The 20,188-nt window shown below is 37.7% G+C and overlaps 2 protein-coding genes and 1 long non-coding RNA gene across 6 annotated transcripts; 2 read left to right on the forward strand and 1 right to left on the reverse strand.

Moving 5' to 3' along the window:
- Positions 1-18: 18 nt before the first annotated feature.
- slc16a7 (solute carrier family 16 member 7) lies at positions 19-4,958 on the forward strand. The gene is made up of 5 exons (XM_053644346.1): positions 19-622; positions 1,110-1,334; positions 1,862-2,005; positions 3,119-3,967; positions 4,131-4,958. Exons 2-5 carry the CDS (start codon positions 1,118-1,120, stop codon positions 4,376-4,378), a joined length of 1,458 nt encoding a protein of 485 aa, XP_053500321.1. The 5' UTR covers positions 19-622; positions 1,110-1,117; the 3' UTR covers positions 4,379-4,958.
- A 2,731-nt stretch (positions 4,959-7,689) lies between these two features.
- si:ch211-220i18.4 (SRSF protein kinase 3) lies at positions 7,690-18,738 on the reverse strand. 4 transcript variants are annotated; one of them, XM_053644256.1, is made up of 12 exons: positions 18,427-18,738; positions 16,560-16,645; positions 15,261-15,369; positions 14,979-15,066; positions 14,817-14,904; positions 14,515-14,621; positions 12,115-12,238; positions 11,974-12,020; positions 11,747-11,854; positions 9,908-9,977; positions 9,716-9,808; positions 7,690-8,423 (listed from the first exon to the last, which is right to left on the reverse strand). In XM_053644256.1, exons 1-12 carry the CDS (start codon positions 18,468-18,470, stop codon positions 8,239-8,241), a joined length of 1,149 nt encoding a protein of 382 aa, XP_053500231.1. In that variant the 5' UTR covers positions 18,471-18,738; the 3' UTR covers positions 7,690-8,238. The 4 variants fall into 4 exon arrangements, 3 of the variants coding, with proteins under 3 accessions (XP_053500231.1, XP_053500229.1, XP_053500232.1); XR_008388007.1 differs by lacking the exon at positions 18,427-18,738 and adding an exon at positions 8,545-8,622 and having other exon boundaries at positions 8,318-8,423; positions 16,560-17,026; XM_053644254.1 differs by lacking the exon at positions 18,427-18,738 and having other exon boundaries at positions 16,560-17,026.
- LOC128619809 (uncharacterized) lies at positions 9,722-12,266 on the forward strand. Its single transcript, XR_008388008.1, has 3 exons — positions 9,722-10,136; positions 11,622-11,994; positions 12,145-12,266. It is a non-coding gene; the product is annotated as an uncharacterized LOC128619809 (long non-coding RNA).
- Positions 18,739-20,188: the final 1,450 nt, after the last annotated feature.

The following is a 20,188-nucleotide window of genomic DNA, read 5'->3' on the forward strand; positions in this document are numbered from 1 at the left end:
GTGAATGGGTGTCGCATAATTAGCTCTAACTACGTCTCCAGTGAGTATTATTAAAAGCACTCATATAGTATTAGTAGGCCTCAAAATGGAGGTATACAGAGTTCACAAAACTTACCCAATGCTGATCCCTAGTGGACGAAAAGGGAATGACATATAGGACATTTGGTTAGATTTACAAAAGGCATATTTTTAACAACATATAAATGTTTTCAGTACACTGGACACACCGGAATCCCATAATGGAGTTTAGAATTTATAACTCCTTCAAAGTTTAAATTTTTTTTAGTAACATATATTACTGAGCGAGTATATTCATATATTCAAAATGTATAAATATTTGTATATTTTACATTAGTATATTCTATGATTTTCTATAGCCATTGAGGCCACAGCCTTATTAGGTTATTGTATTTTAATCTCTGAGTAGTACAATATTGTAATTATTCACCCATAATAAATCTATATGTTGAATTAGTTAAAAATCAGGCATCAGTTAGAGAGAGAGAGAGAGGTGGAGGTGCAGGAGCTGATAAGGTGGGGTGGTGGGGAGAGTGCTAGTGCTAGTAGCAGGAACGATGTACATGCGATCATCTACAACTCTCTCTCAACTCCACACATAGAGGTAAGCCTTATATCATAATATATAATTACTCTAGGATGCTCACTATACACTACAGGCCAAATTTAAAACACAATCTCATTGCTTTTCACATATATATTGGAATACATCACTGTAAAACAATTAGCCTAGATAATTTGAAAACTTGTTGGAGTTATAAAAAAAAAATGTAAACAAATATTTTTGAAAATGTTTTGGCTTCAAACTTTTGGCCTGTATTGTGTTCTTTTAGTTTTGAATTTTCTTGATCATTTGCATAGATGTTTAATAGGAACACATGTTTTTATTAAATATCTATGCAAATAAACAATAAACAAGTTTTCATTTCACAAAGTAAAAATGAATGGAAAGACTGAAAATGCTCACAAAAATTCTAGCCCACATTTTATTTGAATACAGAAATAAATAAATAAATAAAAAGAAACTGTAGGGAATGTTTCATCAGCCATATTACCACTTACTAAATGTTACATTTTGCCTGTTTGAGAAGTCCCCACAATGCCCTCTGCAACTGCTGCTGATCTAGACTACACTCCTCCTGATGGAGGTTGGGGCTGGGCTGTAGTGTTTGGATCATTCCTGTCCATTGGCTTTTCATATGCCTTCCCCAAATCCCTCACCATCTACTTCAAGGAAATCCAGGAGTATTTCTCCATCTCCTACAGTGAGATTGCATGGGTCTCCTCCATCATGCTGGCTACCATGTATGCTGGAGGTAATGCTTTATTTAGAAGTAGGAGGTTTATTTAGAAGTATGGCATCCCAGTCCTACTGTATATATTTTATTCAAATCCAGTGAGCCTTAATTATAATCAAATGTAAGCACAAATGTCATATTTTGAATTTTGCTACTAAAACTAGTGATTTTAGATTTTTTTTTTTAACTTGAGGGTGACATGGTAAAATTAAAAACTAAATTTATCTTTGCAAATATGAAACAAAAAGTGAGAGCACCTTGATCTCTTACTCACACACACAACTGCCTTCAGGAATATCCATAAGCATGTGAATGTTGTGCAGTCAAATGTGTTGAATTTTGATCCATTGCTAAACAGAATATGAAGGTTAAGCAAATAATCCATGTATGTCCCCACAGTTGCATCACTTACCTGTGCTGTAGTTTGCTCAATCTTACAACAAAATGTTACGCAGACCAGTTAAATTCTCAGTATTAGATTTAAATAGAAGTGACCTCTCTTGTGCGTCTTTCTCATGCCCATTAACCCATTACTCTCTGTGCAGGGCCGGTGAGCAGCATACTCGTCAATCGTTATGGGAGCAGGCCGGTGGTCATTATTGGTGGCCTAATGGCTGGGGTCTCCATGATTGCTGCTTCTTTTGGCACAACCATCATGCATCTGTACATATGTGTAGGAGTCATCGGAGGTACTTCAACTATCATTTGTCACAACTAATCTGTATACTGCTGGTGAAAAGTCTGGATCAGACACTTCATGTGTTAGAATATTTTGGTCAGTATAGCTCTGATTTGTCATTTTCACCAAACTTGGGAGCCTCCCCTTTGTGTGTTTGTGGACCCATGGGTAAAGATAGCAAAAGTTCAAAGGCAGAACAGGGCACTCTTCCCAAGTTCAGCTTGAAATTTTTTTCTTTTGCCAAGCAGTGAATGCTTAGTATAGGCATAATTCAATTTCTATCAGAAAAAAGACTATATATATGAATATATAGGGTGGAGTGTTTTGGAAAACAGGATGTTTCAGATAGAAGTCCGTCTTCTGATGTCCATGCAAAATGTGTGCTTTTGAGTCATGTTTATTATTCCAGTACTTTTCCAATTTCAGCATCTAAGCAGCACTCATTCCCTGGGTTGTTATTTATAAATACCAAGCAAAAGTCCTAGGCACACAATTTTTTAAATATAAGTTTTTTCTTTTATCTTAATTTGATGTTTTCTGTATTAAGATAGACATCTTCCAAACAAAGAGCATTTCCAAACATGAATTTTCCAAATATAAGAAATTACCTTTAGCAAAAAGAAGAAAACAACAACAACAACAACAACAACAACAACAACAACTCTGCAACAGAGTTATGGCCTCCACAGAGCAATGACCTCAATTATCATGGCGGCTGTCTAGGAGCCACATGACATACTCATGTCAAAAAGCCAAAGTCTGCAGAAGACCTTGAACAAGTTCTCAAAGATGCTTGGAACAAACTACCAGTCTATTACCTTATACAACTTCATAACTGAGATAATTAAATCATTTTGAAGACAAATGTGTGGTCACACTAAGTGTTGATTTAATTATTATTATTATTTTTTATTTTAATTATTTAAATCTTTGATGCATTGTATATTATTTTCAAATTCGACTTTTGCTCAGTTTGGTAGCTATTTTATTCAAATCATTTAAACGTCCCCAACCTTTTGCAACTGTGACAAGAATGACACAAAATAATTGAAGCTTATCTCTTATTAATCAAGACAGAAACACAAATAGAAACAGATTAATAGTCTGACTCTCTCTCTCTCAGGTCTAGGCCTTGCCTTTAATCTGCAACCTGCCCTGACCATTATTGGGAAATACTTTCTTGTGAAACGACCCATAGCAAATGGTTTGGCCATGGCAGGAAGTCCAGTGTTTTTGTGCACTCTGGCTCCACTCAACCAGTTTCTGTTTGACAATTTTGGCTGGCGAGGAAGTTTCTTCATCTTGGGAGCCATACTGCTCAACTGCTGTGTGGCAGGAGCACTGATGAGGCCTATTAAGATAAGAAAAAGGCCATCGCAAAATCAAAACAGTGCTGGTAATGGAGCAGAAAAAGAGAATAGTCATTCTCAGAAAGCTAGCTTGGTTAGTGGAAATCAACAGACAAAGCAGACAGGATGTGCATCATGTGTGAACAAATTCATTGACCTCTCACTCTTCAAGCACCGTGGTTACCTTATATACCTGGTGGGGAATGTTGTGATGTTCTTTGGGTTCTTTGCTCCAGTCGTGTTCTTGGCGCCCTATGCCAAGCACCAAGGGATTGATGAGTATTCTGCAGCCTCCCTGCTCTCTATTTTTGCCCTGGTAGACATGGTGGCTCGGCCAGCAACTGGCCTGATGGCCAACACAAAATGGATCCGGCCAAGGATTCAATACTTCTTCAGCTTTTCTGTGGCATATAATGGGGTGTGTCATCTGGCATGCCCTCTTTTACCTGGGTATGCAGGTCTGGTGGTATATGCCATCTTCTTTGGGCTGGCCTTTGGAATGCTGTGTGCACTGCTTTTTGAGGTGCTAATGGATTTGGTAGGGGCACAACGATTCTCCAGTGCAGTTGGACTTGCCACTATTGTAGAATGTGGCCCTGTTCTCCTTGGCCCCCCAATTTCTGGTGAGTCGCATGTAGTTCCATCAGTTACATGCTTACTTGAGGCAATAAAGACAAAACGCTAATGTTTAAAAGTCACTATAAAAATAACTTGTGAGTGCATCATATTACACACATACAACTTGTGACTTTAATGGTTTTATGCTTTTGACTCTTTCTCCTTTAGGTGCATTGGTCGACATCTTCATGGACTATAAGTACATGTACTTTGCATGTGGCATAATGATGCTGGTCCCTGGAGTTTTCCTATTCGTTATGAATTTTTTTAACTACAGATGGTTAGAGCAGGAGCAGCATAGGCAGAAGCAGGATGATCTGCACATTGGTTCAGCCAAAGAACTTGCTGCAGTGGACGAGATCAATGATATTGAGCAAGACATTCAGGAAGAGCAATTTATGGACAAAGAAGCATAATGTTATGCATGTAGGTTTTAAGTCGAAAGAGCATTTGTTAATATATTTAGATACAAATTTTATATTGGTATATACCTTATGTTATATGCTGCGTAAGATTAGTATTATATTTACAGTGTATATAAAAAGTCTACACACTCCGTTAAAATGTCAGGTTTTTGTGAAGTAAAAGAATGAAACTAAGATAAAATCATGTCAGATCTTTCCCCACGTTTAATGTGAATTTGCAAAATATTCAAATAAAGTGAAAAACAATCAGAAAATTGTACGTCACAAAAACCTACCATTTTAACAGGGGTGTGTAGACTTTTTATATCCGTTGTATATTTGTCATGGACCCCTTCCCAGGCAGCTCACTCACAACACTCAGTCATCCCTGAGTACTAATTCCTGGAGATTTATTATTTAAACTCTCCAGTTATTCTGTGTGAAACTTTGCTCCTTACCATGAGCTTATCTTTCACACTTCTGTCGATGCTTTCTACCATATTAACAGTGTGTATTTGTTTTTGTTTTTTTGCTCTAATTTTTTCACCTTGCATTTTGATCTTTGCATTAAACTTCTTGCACACGTGTTCTAGCTGTGTCTCTAGTGTCTAGACTTCATCATAACAAAATGAACACTGCAAAGGGAATGGCAACACAACAAACAGGAGCAGTTCTGCAACAACATTAACAACTCCAACAACTCCTCTGTGCTGGTGCTATGCCTATCCATCCCACAACCCATGAACAGTCAACTTATCACAGGGGAGATAGAGAAAAACCTCCCTGCCTTTCCCTGAGACTCCAAAGATGCAAAGTGGATTTTTGTTACAATGCACAGTAATTAAATATTTAATCCCTTGAATGGTAGGCATTATGGAGAAAGAATCTACTGATTTCCCCGAGTTTAAATACCACTCCAGAATATGCTCAGCAGTTTTGCATGCTGGCTGCTGGCAGGGGAAAGTATGAAAAGCCATTATTTGCAGTGTAATTAATATTCCAGAAAGAGCTTCAAACCAAACTGGCATACTGCAATGACTCCCCAACTCTCGTCAATCTGGTTGAATATTTTGCTTTTTGAACATGACCCCAGAAGAAATAGCAGTGAACGATAAATCTGTGAATGTACTGTGTAGGTGCTCATGTCAGTTAAGTTCCATGTGAAGCTCACCCATAATTCAAAGTCACAGCATTGTAAACCTACAGTGACTTACAAGCATGTCTTCTTCTGTAAGTGTCTCAGAGTGTTTAAGCTGAAACTCAGATAGCAGGTATAATTGTCTGTGGAACAGCTGGGAGCTTCATCATGCAAAATGAAAATACCTGCACAGCGCTGTCCTCCACCCCTCCTCATCTATGCAATGCCATTTGGGCTTGAAGAGGGTCCAAAACAATTTCATTATGTCTGCAAATAGAACAACATCACTATGAAACCATCTCATGCTATGTGAATTGCTGTCATCCTTGGTTTGCCATGGTTGGAGAAACATTATCCACACATTTGTTGTCAGACAGACACTCCCAAAATACATATCAGGTATGGAAGCTTTTTATGGAAATGTTGGGTATTAACACCAGTCTCACCTCAGGTCACCAGTGGTTCAACGGCCAAGTGGAGAGACTGAATCAGGAACTTGGCTGGTATCCATAGAGCTCCTTTTTGGCCTGGTGGGGTACTGGTGTAGGTTTCTTTCCAGAGCCAATTATGCCCAGAAGCAACTGCCAATTCTCACCACCTGCATGTGTCACTATTGGCCAGTTGTTGTGGTTGGCACATTTGAACATTTCTCTCACAGTGTGATATTTGTGCTTGTCTTATTATTGGGGGAGGGGGAGTGTTGGGGGATGTCTTATAGCCTACTATTCAATGTCTATAATTGTGTGATTGTAAAACTCAAAACAATGGCCCACTCTGTTGTCAACCCTCCACCCTTCTATATAAGTTAACAATCAGGCAAAATGTTGTGTAGGGTTTTGTTGATCAGTTATCTATAGCACAGTGGTGCTTGAAAGTTTGTGAACCCTGTAGAATTTTCTATATGTCTGCGTAAATATGACCTAAAGCATCAGATTTTCACACAAGTCCTAAAAGTAGACAAAGAGAACTCAATTAAACAAATGAGACAAAATATTATACTCTGTCATTTACTTATTGAGGAAAATGATCCAATATTACATATCTGTGAGTGGTAAATGTGAATCTCTAGGATTAGCAATGGGATGACAATCAGGTGTGAGAGCACAACTGTTTTATTTGAAGTTCAAATCTATCAGAGTATGATCTTCACAACACATGTTTGTGTATCATGTGTATGAACAAAGGAGATTTCTGAGGACTTCAGAAAAAAAGTTGTTCATGTTCTTCAGGCTGGAAAAGGTTACAAAAACATCTCTAAAGAGTTTGGACTCCACCAAGCCACAGTAAGACAGATTGTGTACAAATTTAGAAATTCAAGACCATTGTTACCCTTCCCAGGAGTGGTCAACCAACAAAGATCCCCCCAAGAGCAAGACATGCAAGGTTAATGAGTCCACCATCAGGAGAACACTGAACAACAATGGTGTGCATGGCAAGGTTGCAAGGAGTAAGCCACTGCTCTCTAAAGAGAACATTGCTGCCCTTCTGCAGTTGCTAACAATCACATGGACAACCCCGAAGGCTAATGGAAAAATGTTTTGAGACCAAAACAAAATTTTTAATCGGAAGCATTATGTTTGGAGAAAGGAAAATACTGCATTCCAGTATATGAACCTCATCCCATCTGCGGTGGTAGTATCATGGTTTGGGCCTGTTTTGCTGCATCTGGGCCAGAATGGCTTGCCATCATTAAGCAAACAATTAATTATGAATTATACCATCAAATTCTAAGGGAAAAAGTCAGGAAATCTGCCCCTTATCTGAATCTCAAGAGAAAGTGTGTCATGCTGCAAGTCACTGATCCTAAGCACACAAGTCGTTCTACCAAAGAATGGTTAAAGAAGTATAAAGTTAATGTTTTGGAATGGCCAAGTCAAAGTCCTGACCTTAATCCTATAGAAATGTTGTGGAAGGACCTGAAGCAAGCAGTTCATGTGAGGAAACCCACTAATATCCCAGAGTTGAAGCAGATATGTAATATTGGATAATTTTCCTCAATAAATAATATTGTACACAATATTGTAAAAATGTATAATTCATTTAATTTGGATGTCTTTGTCTACTTTCAGTAAAATCTGATTGTGTTTTAGGCCATATTTATTTAAATTCAATGCAGACTGGGCATCACAGTGACACACAACATGATTATATATATATATGTATAATCAGGAAATATGGGCTAGCGTAAGGATCTGAGTGACTTTGACAAGGGCCAAATTGTGATGTAGATTGATCAAACCACATTAATACCATATAGATATTATATATGATCTTAATCATAGTATGTTTTTGTTTACTAGCTTGCCCTCTGTTGAAATGCATGATTTCACTTCATGTATAAGTTAGTGATAATGTTTATATTTCTGTTTATTAAGATAAGCAGAAAAAACATGTCATATACACATATACATTTAGACACTCATTGACTGCAAAAGACTTGTAGTATATTATTATACCTTATCGTCATTTATCCTTGACTGTGTATAAAAAGAGCTGTAATTTCTATATGGCTCATATTTCAGCTGACATTCTGTCCTTTGTTTTCATAGTCCTTGTTCCCTGAGCTGGAATACAAAAACTTCACTGTCTAAATAGTCATAATATGATGACGATTTTTAAGTCAAAGAATTTTAAGCACCAAACCTTGTATTGCCAAAAAATTGATCCATTCAAACATTAAATTGTAAAAGGTCAAATATCTTAAGGGTTTTAAAGGTTAAAAGGGAATGTAAAGTCACAGTTTCAGCCATGCGTGTTTGAGACACTGAGCTGCTGTCACTCTCCGCTCTGGCAGGAAGTCCAGCATTTGGAGCAGAAGGTCAGAGAAGAGAGTTGCCTCTTGAAGAAGGAAATGATATTTCTCTATCAGGACTTCATACAACCCCCAGCAACGAAGGGTAGGAATTCTCTGCAGGTCTCCTGTGTCAACATGCATAAGTGCCAACAAAAAAGGGGGCAACTGTAAGATCTTTGTAGTAATTTTATAATAATAATTCCTTAGATTTATATAGCGTTTTTCTAGGTACTCAAAGCGCTTTACATTGTATGGGGGAAATCTCCTCAACCACCACCAGTGTGTAGCATCCACCTGGATGATGCGACGGCAGTCATAGTGCGCCTGTATTTGTATTAGCGAAATGGGAAACATTTTATTTGAAGGGTACATACATTGGGCTTTAAGACATTCACAAGCACTGCATAAACATTTTATTAAGCAGTACTGGAGGATTTATGTAAGGCTTATGTCAAAACCAGTTAGATGACATAAAAGATTTTATGAAGTACTGTATATTGTATTGTCTTTACATGAAGGAGAGAAGAGAGTGAAATACTCAATTACCGTCATCGGTTGAAGGTTTGAGACTGTCATTTTCAGCTTTAACCTGAAAGTTATTAATTTATTGACACCATATTTATTGAAAAATCTTCTATACGTTTCCACCTGTCGTCCTACCTTTTGGCACATTAGTTCCGGTGTTTTCTTATACTTCTCATATGGAATCCATTCATAACTAAAGTGCTGGTGCTCCATTTGCATTTAAAGTTACTATGAAGCACCATTCCAATAAACCTTCACTTATGAAGCCCACTAAAGTGTTAGTGAAATTTGCATTTATATCACTGTTATGAAGCACTATGTGTACCTTATACAACTTTCTCAGTGTTACGAATGTGGTGTTAATAAAAACAAATCAATAACCTGCAATGATGGAACAAAACAAAAGCAGCAGTGTGGGTCAATGGACCACATTCGATAATTCACCATAATCGTTAGCTCTCTTTCATGTAAAGACAAAGTCACATACAACCTCTAATATCACCTTGTGTATTTTGATATAAGCCTTTCAAAAATCCTCCAGTATTTATGTAGTGAATTATGAATGTGTTCTAAATGCCCTACCTACCCTTCAGATAAAATTTTACTGGCTGGGTATGTGCCTTCTAATAATTAAAACCTTATTATGTGTTGTCACCTACTTCCAATACTGATCCAAAAAAACAAACCAAACTGAAAAGAAGAAATTCAGATATCTGTAAATTTGGAAAAGTAAGTGTATTTTCTTTCTTGTGCGGTCCTTAGTAATTTAGCCACATACATTATACATAATAGTAAAAAGTTAATCATGAAAATACCATTCTATTTATTAAAGCATTTACTCTAATATTTAAAAATAAATAGTATCATTTGTAATCATTGCTTTTCAACTTACCCCTGCTGTTGAAGTACTTTGACGAATATTTCCCAGACAGAGCCACTGACGCAGGGATATTTCCCAGCAGCTCAATGATATGTGCTAGATGGTCTGAAATGTGAATACTGCATTGTGATTTGTTTTATTTATCATTTGGTGTGTGTGTGTGTGTGTGTGTGTGTATGTATGTGTGTGTGTAACATTGTATACCTTCTTCCAAAGAGAAATTCTTTCCAGTTTTGGGCTCAAATAACGGGTCACCAGTGGCAAGCTCAAAAGCCTATTGGGAAAAAAAAATGGAAAACATGAATATGTGTCTTTGGACATTTGGGCCAAATTATGACACATTAGAAATGATTGCAGTAAAGGACATCACAAAAATGATTTATCCAGGTTAAACAAGAGGGGATGCATGGAACCATTCAAGAGTTAAACTGAGGTCAGTGTATGGGTGATTTAGCACAATTTTCTACCATACTATTCAATATAGTAATGGAAATAATGTGATTGGGGATGTAGCCAAACAAACTAACCTTTATATATATATATAAAACACCTGTTCTGTTACCTGGCAAAAATTTGTTACTCTATTACCAATAACATCTGGCAAAAAATACCACAAATCAGTTCAGTTATGGTAAGTAACCTTATAACATCTCTCAGGAACATAATGATAAAATAATAAAGTAACATAAGCAGAATAATGTTACTGTTACAATTACTGGTGTTCATTTTTTAAAAACATATAAATCTGTATGGGCAAAATTATTTAGCAATTTTTTTTGTAACATCATTATTTTGTAATTTAATTTAAAGGATAGCTACAATACACTACCATTATTTCACTAGCAATGACTTACTACCACATTTACTGATTTATTAGTTAGAAACATGGAAGAAATGAACATGTAATTTATGCATTGTCATGGACATGCTGAAATAGACATTTGGACTACGATTAGGGTTATGAAGAGGGTTAAGGCAGTGCTGGAAAATAATGGTGGCCACACAAAATATTGACACTTTGGGCCCAATTTGGACATTTTCACTTAGGGGTGTACTCACTTTTGTTGCCAGCGGTTTAGACATTAATGGCTGTGTGTTGAGTTATTTTGAGGGGACAGCAAATTTACACTGTTACACAAGCTGTACACTCACTACTTTACATTGTAGCAAAGTGTAATTTCTTCAGTGTTGTCACATGAAAAGATATAATCAAATATTTACGAAAATGTGAGGGGTGTACTCACTTTTGTGAGACACTGTATGTGTTCTCTTGTTTTTTGTTTCTTTATCCTTGTACATTGCCACGAGTTCCATAGTTCTTGTTTTGTTTTGGACTTTATTAAACTTTAAAACTTCAGACTTCATTTGCATCCGCCTCCACCTGCTTTACCTGACATACGTGAGCATAAGATGAGCCCATAGTATTACCATGTCCCCACCCGCTAAAGTGTTAATGATCATTTTCAGTCTTTGAATGGTGAGGGATTTGAAAGTTCACTGTTAAGGAGTATGATGCAGCCTAGTTGACCAAAATGTGTTTTTGGCACTGACAAATATCCCAAAACATATTGGGGTCATGGCCATCAGGGGCAGTTCCACCCTGAACCCTTATTCCCCATGTAGAACTTCTTCTTTGGGTGTTATTTTCTCATTAAAATAACTATTTAAGTTCCATATTTTCTCCCTTTGTTTGTTGGAGCATTTTGTTACGTTTGTGTTATGTTTTCTAAAAGCTTGTGTTCATGCCTGAATTTGATTTCTTGGTTAGATTAGTTTCTGTGTCCACTGTGTATAGATTAGCTCACTAGTCAAACTTATTCCTAGTCCTGGTTTAGCATTAACCTAGTCCCTTGTGCCCTGGTTCTTGGTTGCTTTATTCCTGTCTGTTTATTTCCCTGTGGTCTCTTGTGTCTCCAAGGAGTCCCGCTATGACACTTGGCTCAATCGCCAGACCTGAACCTCAGTGCACAGAGCCTTCTAATAAAGACTGTTGACAAAACGTCTACAAAACAAGCAGCAGATGAAAACCGACTAGTGACTCACCATGCAGGCTACACTCCAGATATCAGCAGGAGGCCCGTAATCAGAACCCAGCAGAACTTCTAGAGCCCGATACTGCTGGGTCTGGATCTTCTCGCAGAAGTGCTTATACTGAAACATTTTATTTCAATGTATGTTGGATGGGAATGGTTGCCCTTACATTTCTTTTAAATTGGAGGAGTTGGAATGCAGTATTGTCCTACAAAGAATATATGAAGGATTACACTCACCACCCAGCAGGAGCTGCCCAGGTCTGTGATTTTCACTGCAATGTTCTCTAGGTTTGTGTAATGAGCAGGAAAGACAAAGGATAAAGTTTACTCATTAAATTAATTAATGCAGTAGATGTTTCATGTCATACTCGTTCTTACCAGGATTTACGTGTGTTGTGTGTGCTACAGGCTGCTGCCCCAGACAGAGCAGAATGTTCTCAGGCTTGATGTCTGCATGGATGATCTTACAGTGTGTGTGTAGATAGTCAAGACCCTCAAGCACCTGGGAATAAATTGAAGCGAGGCTGGGTATGAGGTCCTGATCCAAAAGGAATGTGTTAGTACCAGTTCAAATCATGTCGATAATGCACAGATAATAATGAAAAATCCACTGCTTCTCTTGTAACGTCTGCATGATTCTGCCTTGACAGTTCAGGAGTGGTCAAACGAGTAGCTCGGATGCTGAGCAAATTTCATTTCTGGGCTATTAGTTGTTTAACACTTTCTCACAGTACACTGGAATGGAAATTGACTTATCAGACATTTTCAATCAGTATAAACAAATTAATTGTTTTTTTCTGCAAGTCTGTTATAAGATTAATCAGGACACAGTTGGGTTTCTGTGTGTAGAGTATCGTGACGCTGTATACAACTGCCACAATATAGTTATAATATTGAAACCTAGTAGGATAGGTAAAAAAAAAATACTTATGGAAATTGCTGCACATTCTTAAAGCCATGAGTATCTACTTTCATATGAGTCATTAACTACTACTGTCGAGTGTGACATCACAATAAAACTCAATGCTGAACACGGGCACCCCAAAGCAGGTGGAAATTTAATTCTTTTGGCCTCTGGTAAAAAGAGTTCAATGTAGTTGCTCAACAGACAAGTAGGTTCAACAGCCTGATAAGGAAAATAAACTCATCTTCCTTTTGAGGTTTGCAAAACAAAATTTTCCTTTGTTGTGTATGTTTAATGCACTTCACAGTGAATGGTAAATGGTCTGCACTTATATAGCGCTTTTTACTTAGTGGTTCTACAAAGCGCTTTACACTGTTTCTCATTCACCCTTTCACACACACCAATGGTAGCAGAGCTGCCATGCAAGGCGCTAACTTGCCTTCGGGAGGATCTTGGGGTTCAGAGGCTTGCTCAAGTCATGGAGAGACATGTGGGCCGGGAAATGAACCGCCAACCCTACGATTAGTGGACAACCTGCTCTACCACCTGAGCCACACAGTGGTATCAAGCCGCATCTCGATGCTGTTACTACACACTCAGAATTCCACCACATGCTGCACTACACACGTTGGATGAGGCGAGATCTGGTTGATAGAATAGTTTGTGCTAGTCAGATTAATTAGTGTGCATGGATGACAGATAATCTTTTCAGAATTGAAGGAAGATAGTTTTGTTTAAATACTGTCTCCTGCTAGCAAAATGTGCTCTAGGCTTGGTTTATACCTCTGCGTTAATATGTTTTGCATGGTGATGCGGAGTGAGGTTTTATGGGTAAACATTGCAGGAAGAGACACTTTCTACGTTCTCGCACGCAGTCCTCCATGAGTGTGCATCCAATGGCCTTTAGGTGAATGCTGATTGGTAGTTGTGTGATGTGTTCATTTGCACACCTGGAAACACCTTTTTTCCATCAAGGGTTTCAGAATTATATTCTTACAAATACATCTCATATATACAATTTTTTTTTTTTTTTTTTTACAAAAAAGTGTAAGATGTAATATTTAATAATAGCTTCTGACAGAAAATGATGGAAAATACTTTCAAAAAATATCAGGCCAGGCCGTTAGTTCTCTGTGTCTAAATGAAAACACTAGTGAGTAGCTCAGGTTTTCCCCCTGTGTTTCATGTGCACTTCACATGTGTAAATATGATCACATAATTATAGAATGGATTTATGCACGGAAAACTACAATGATGATATTGTGGCATGTGTGAATGTAAAGTTCTTTTTTTTTTTTAAGGATTTTTTCTTCTTCTAATAGAATTGCAATAAAGAATATAGGCGATGTAAACCACAGTAACTCGATAAAAATCTGAAGTATCCATCATTCCATGATTTCTAGATTTATGGATTTAAACACTAGTTAGACTGAAGTGCTATGACACATGAGCTGCTTAATACTGCTGGGTACAGTCTGTACTGAGAATTAACAGGGTTTATAATTGATCATGCAAAGTTTCTTGCACCCTGCCCCATCCCCCGCGCCCCCCGATCCCCCCCACACACAACCCCCCTCCCCCCAAAACCCCCGGCATGTTTTCTAATATAAACTTAGATTTCCATTTGCTGTTGGTCATGAACTTAGAGAAAATTGTTATTAAACCATGATAAATTATGAATGCAGTTTTTGACCGTTTTCCCCAGTTTTATACAGAGAATACATCTTGACAAGTTAAAAATAAATAATTAGGTTTCAGCAAACTTGAAAATAGAATTTTCCATGACATGTTCAACTATATTCATTTTACGAACCTTAACATTTTTTATCGATATTGGTCACAAAATCAATCGTGTCATTCTCATTATGACTCACCTGAGTGATTATTCTTCTGACACATGTGAGTGAGAGGCCAGGTTTGCCAAAACACACCTGCCAACAGCGCAGATCTGGACCCAGCAACTCCAGGACCAGACACACATCTGTATCAGTAAGTCAAGCCTGAAAATTTCACTTCATGCCACATTTGAGCTGCAAAACAATTGAACTGGAATTTATGTTCATGTTTACCTTATTCATGTGTTCAAAGGAGAAATGATCAGAGTCAGCGATCCATATAAATGATTTGCCTCATATGGATATTTGAAGGAAGATTATTGTAGGTTATAAAAGGATACGGATGCCATTAACACCAGCTATTTTGAACTCATCGAGCAGTTGCACGATGCGTCCTCTCAGTGGGTGACAGGCTGAGGGACTGCTGGCCTGGAGGTTCAAGAGCAACAGTCATGTAGGGTTGAGAGAGAGAAAGAGCGAGAGAAAGAGCAAGAGAGGCTCACACAGCGCAGTAGTGATAACTCATCTTGGCCAGCCTGCGTGAAGCCAGATCCACTTTTCAGGATCTTCACTGCTACATACCTTCCAGACCTGAAACACACACACACACACACACACACACACACACACATGTATGATGGCCTGCACAGACATCCTCTGCTAACATGTCTATCCCAAAGTAACAACCCAGGTCACCTCTCCAGATGAAACCATTTTGCGCGTACACACACACACACACACACACACCCATAGACTGATACATAGCAAACAATATTTACACATACCTGAGGTCCACACAGAGCCACACAGTAGCGAAGTAGCCCCAACCCAGCTTGGACAGAACCTTATACCTCTTGTTAAAAACATCGCCCACTCGTACAGGGTGGTAGCCTCCTATATACAGAATACACACAACTGTAGCTGCAGGGGTTACACACCCACACGCACACACACACACACACACACACGCACGCACACGCACACGCACATATATATATATATGTGTGTGCATGTGCGTGTGTGTGTTTATATCTGTATATGTATATGTATATATTCACACTGTGGGGGAAATAAATATTGAAGGTGTCAACATTTTTTCAGTAAATCTATTTCCAATGAGGTTATTCACATGAAACTTTCACCAGACATCAGTATTAACTCAAGAAATCTGCAAATATAAAAAATTCACAACTTTAAAGTCCATAAATAAAATTATGTGTAATAAAGTGTAATGACACAGGAAAAAAGTATTGAACACGCTAAGAAAAAGCAGTTCTCCAAGGCAAGGTAAGGAACCAGCTGAAATCCATAAGTAGTTAGAAAGTAATTATACATCCTATCTGTGCAAATTAATATCAGCTGGGTTAGTAAATTGATGGTCTATAAAAAAAGCTTTTCGTTACCAAGGTGTCACACAAGAAACATCTCATGATGGGTAAAAATAAAAGGCTCTCCCAAGACCTTTGCAACCTTATTGTTGCAAAACATATTGATGAAATCGGATACAGACGTATTTCAAAACTTCTGAATCTTCCAGTAAGCACCATTGGAGCTTTAAATCAAACAAGATTTAAAGACAAAATATTTAGAAGAATGGGCCAAAATCACACCTGAATACTGCGGCTGATTAATTTCTTCATACAGGAAGCGTCTTGAAGCGGTCATTACAAACAAAGGCTTCTCCACTAAGTATTAAATAAATTTCAGTTAGCGTGTTCAATACTTTTTTCCTGTGTCATTCAGCTTTATTACAGATAACTTCATTTATGAACTTTAATGTTTGTATTTCTTTATATGTTTGTATTTCTTGAGTTAATACCAAAGTCTGGTGAAAATTTCATGTGAATAGTCTCATTGGAAATATATTTGCTGAAATAAATGTTGACGTGTTCAATACTTATTTCCTCCACTATATATATTATATATATATATATATATATATATATATATATATATATATATATATATATATATATATATATATATATAAATATATATATATATATAGGCCAAGGACATGGCATTCACACTTATAAAGTCTGTAGAAATGCCATCACAATATTGAACAAAACAGAGGTGCAAACCATCGCAATATTCTCTTGGATCCTCCTCCTCTTCTGCATTATCATCATTTCTCTCATCAGCGTACAGTGCTCTTTTAATATGAGACCTATTTTGGGTACACACACACACACACATACACACACACAAACAAGTTCTATATCCAGTATTAATATTCATATACAAGGAAGGTTTTTTTCTTTTTGCATTGTTTATTCCAAAGAGGTGTCACAAATGTATATCAGGTTTAAGGTAGCAGTAGAAGGGGTAATTGAGAACAATGTACTGTACAGTACAAACCCGGTACTGCATTTTTACTTTTGCAAGTGCAAATTTAATGCAGTTTCGGTGATTTATGTCACACTTTTAAGGTTTTCATTTGACTCACCGTCATACAAATGAAAAAGTATTTACTGCGCATACAGTATTTATATACATGCTTATGTACAATGGATATAAAAAGTCTACACACCCCTGTTAAAATGGCAGGTTTTTGTGATGTAAAGAAAAAGAAACTAAGATAAATCTTCTCACCTTCAATGTCAAATTATTACGTAAAATTTCCTATTTTTCCCCCTAAAATATTTCTGATTGTTTTTCACTTCGTTTTTACACGTTGTAATTTCACATTGAGGGTGGAACAAGTTCTGACATGATTTATCTTAGTTTCTTTTTTTTTTTACATCACAAAAACCTGCCATTTTAATAGGGGTGTGTAGACTTTTTATATCCACTGTAATTGAGCAAATACTGAACAATAAATCAGTGACATACACACAAATGGAGACAAAGGGGGAAAAATTTTGATTTGTTATGCTGTGAGAGGCATTTCACTGGAATAATTTCACTGGAACAATTTCACTGGAATAATTTGGCTCCACTTGTGCTCTCAGAGGGAAGTGTCACTGCAAATTAATACAAAGTTAATCTGATCAGCTTTGTTCTGTGATGAAACTTTTCTATCCTAATGGGAGTGATCTCTTCCTGGATGACAATGTCGCCGGTCAAATGCTCGCTGATTGTTTTGATGAGGATGAGAGTGATGTAAATCATAAGCTATGGCCTTCAAAGTCACCAGATCTCAACCCAGTGTGTGATTTTGGACTGATGTATTAGACAGCGCTCTCCAGCACCATTATCAGAACACCAGCTGAAGGAATATCTTTAGGAACGATGGTGTTCATCCCTCTGTACAGTTACAGAGACTTGGTGCACTAATGCTGTTCTGGCAGTTTGTTGAAGGCCAAAAATATTTTCCTTTCATTTGTCTGTAGCCTTTATTCTTAGACCATCATATAAACTGCAGTAAGATGGACACAGTGACCTCTTTCCACTGTTAGTATTGGGTTACCAGGCCAGTAAGCATAGCATGGCTTAGAGACAGACACATAAAGTATGTATTTTCTCCTCTCATTAGATACACACAACACAGAGGAAGAAGGAATCTGCACAACATGCCATATATATTTATTTGACTTATGGATTCATTTTATGAAATTGTTCTGTCTTTGTTTAGTTTAGTATTCCAGTCAATAAGAACAAAGTGAATAGGTACATTTTCAGTCCCTATAATATTATGTGCCTCAAACATCCTGTACATTCTGTAAGCCCGAGTTATTTACGTTCCACAGTAACAGTTGGATATTTGTAGCTGTTTATAACAGCATTTGCACTGTGTACAGTGATTTGCACAGAGTTTTCGCATCATTACAAAACTGTGAGCAAGTCCATGTCTCCATTTTGCCCAAAAATAAGGTTGTGATGGAGCAGCTTTTTACATGGCGCTTAATTACAATGTATGTGTTATAACAGGTTTCATGCAGGTAAAACAATTTATTAGTGCATTAAAATAATTTGGATAAAATGATGAAGTGAACAAAGATTACTCACTTTTTATTGGATATGTGAAAGCACTGGCTGCTGCTGGTCTGCATGATGGTGGCTTTGGCTTCAGTTTTTTACAGAGACTTTGCTGTGTGCTGTGGATTTGTTCCTGGGAAAGCTCTCTCTCTCTCTCTCTCTCTCTCTCTCTCTCTCTCTCTCCACTTTACACCTCCTACTCTCTCTCTCTCTCTCTCTCTCACTCACACACACACACACACACACACACACATTGTGAGGACATTATTCACATAAATATTCATGCAGGTAATTAATTATTAATTCACCTAAATCTAACACTAATCTTAACTTCAGCCATCAAAAGGAAACCTTTGATATTTTAAATAAAAACAGTAGTTTTTGTAAAACAAATGAACAAAGCAGTTTTCCTATGACTGATTCCATATTCTTACCGAATTAAAATTAAGCAAACAAGTACATATAATGTCTAAACTAATAATAATAATAATAATAATAATAATAATAATAATGCGCATTGTCCACTTGTATGGTGTGTAAACTTATTTCAGTCAGATACTGAGTTATCAGCAAGCTATAAATGGTACTGACTTCGGCAAACACGACATCACTATCCTTAAACGCACGCCACACAGCAATTTATATCCCATGATGTGAAGAGTTTGGCATGTTGTTCCCAGACCTCTTGCTACAATTCACATGAGCTTGTTAACACCCAATAATGCACAGAGATTAGGGCACAAACAAGGAGAAACTCTACAAAGCAACTACTGAGGACACAGAAAACAACACGGTGAAGAGAAGCAGAAAAAGACATGGTTTTTTGTGTAATGATTGAACAGAATGCTAGAAAGGTACAGGATGAAACTGTCCTTTAGGTGATATAAATATATAATGCAGCAACAATGATTAAGAATAAATATAAGTAATGTAGGGGGTTTCCTCCGGCTACTCCGGTTTCCTCCCCCAGGCCAAAGACATGCATTGTAGACTGATTGGCGTGTCTAAAGTGTCCATAGTGTATGAATGGGTGTGTGAGTGTGTATGTGATTGTGCCCTGCGATGGATTGGCACCCTGTCCAGGGTATACCCCGCCTTGTACCCGATGCTTCCTGGGATAAGCTCCAGGTTCCCCATGACCCTGAAAAGGAGTAAGTGGTAGAAGATGGATGGATGGATGGATATAAGTAATGTAATAGCTTTAAATATCTATCTTTGAAGATTTCATGACAAAACTATGTTGCTTGGGGAGGCACGGTTCATTAGTGGTCAGCACATTTGCTTCGCACCTCCATGGATGGGGATTTGAGTCTTGCCTCCTATGTGCATGGAGTTTGCATGTTCTCCCCATGCTTTGGGGGTTTCCTCCAGATACTCCGGTTTCCTCCCCAAGTCCAAATACACGCATTGTAGGCTGACTGGCATTTCCAAATTGTCCGTAGTGTGTGAGTGTGTGTATGATTGTGCCCTGCGATCAGTTGGTACGCTGTCCAGGGTGTCCCCCGCTGGGTGCCCCGAGTCCTGTGGGTTAGACTTCAGGCTCCAGCGACCCTGTGTAAGATAAGTGGTAAAGAAAATGGATGGATGGATGGATGGATGTACTATGTTGCTTCTGCAGCAGGTAACAATGCCGGCTCAAAACTACAGGTACAATCCTTAGCTCGGGCTACTGTCTGTGTGGTTCCTGTGTCTGCATAGGTTTCTCTGGGTTCCGTTAGGTGGATTGACTTAAACTAAATTGACTGAGTGTATGAATGTGTGTATACATGGTGCCCTGCGATGGACTGGTGTC

Source organism: Ictalurus furcatus, chromosome 15, assembly GCF_023375685.1.
Source record: "Ictalurus furcatus strain D&B chromosome 15, Billie_1.0, whole genome shotgun sequence".
NCBI classification, from domain to species: Eukaryota; Metazoa; Chordata; class Actinopteri; order Siluriformes; family Ictaluridae; genus Ictalurus; species Ictalurus furcatus.

Bases quoted from the DNA above. Each gene is read 5' to 3' on its own strand.
- slc16a7 (XM_053644346.1), top strand. From the start codon at position 1,118: ATGCCCTCTGCAACTGCTGCTGATCTAGACTACACTCCTCCTGATGGA. The intron at 2,006-3,118 runs GTACTTCAACTA...TCTCTCTCTCAG, and splicing joins ATGTGTAGGAGTCATCGGAG to GTCTAGGCCTTGCCTTTAAT. The intron at 3,968-4,130 runs GTGAGTCGCATG...TTTCTCCTTTAG, and splicing joins CCTTGGCCCCCCAATTTCTG to GTGCATTGGTCGACATCTTC.
- si:ch211-220i18.4 (XM_053644254.1), bottom strand. From the start codon at position 16,716: ATGAATATTAATACTGGATATAGAACTTGTTTGTGTGTGTGTATGTGT. The intron at 12,021-12,114 runs GTAAGAACGAGT...ACACAAACCTAG, and splicing joins CACAACACACGTAAATCCTG to AGAACATTGCAGTGAAAATC. The intron at 9,809-9,907 runs GTATACAATGTT...TTCACATTTCAG, and splicing joins GAATTTCTCTTTGGAAGAAG to ACCATCTAGCACATATCATT.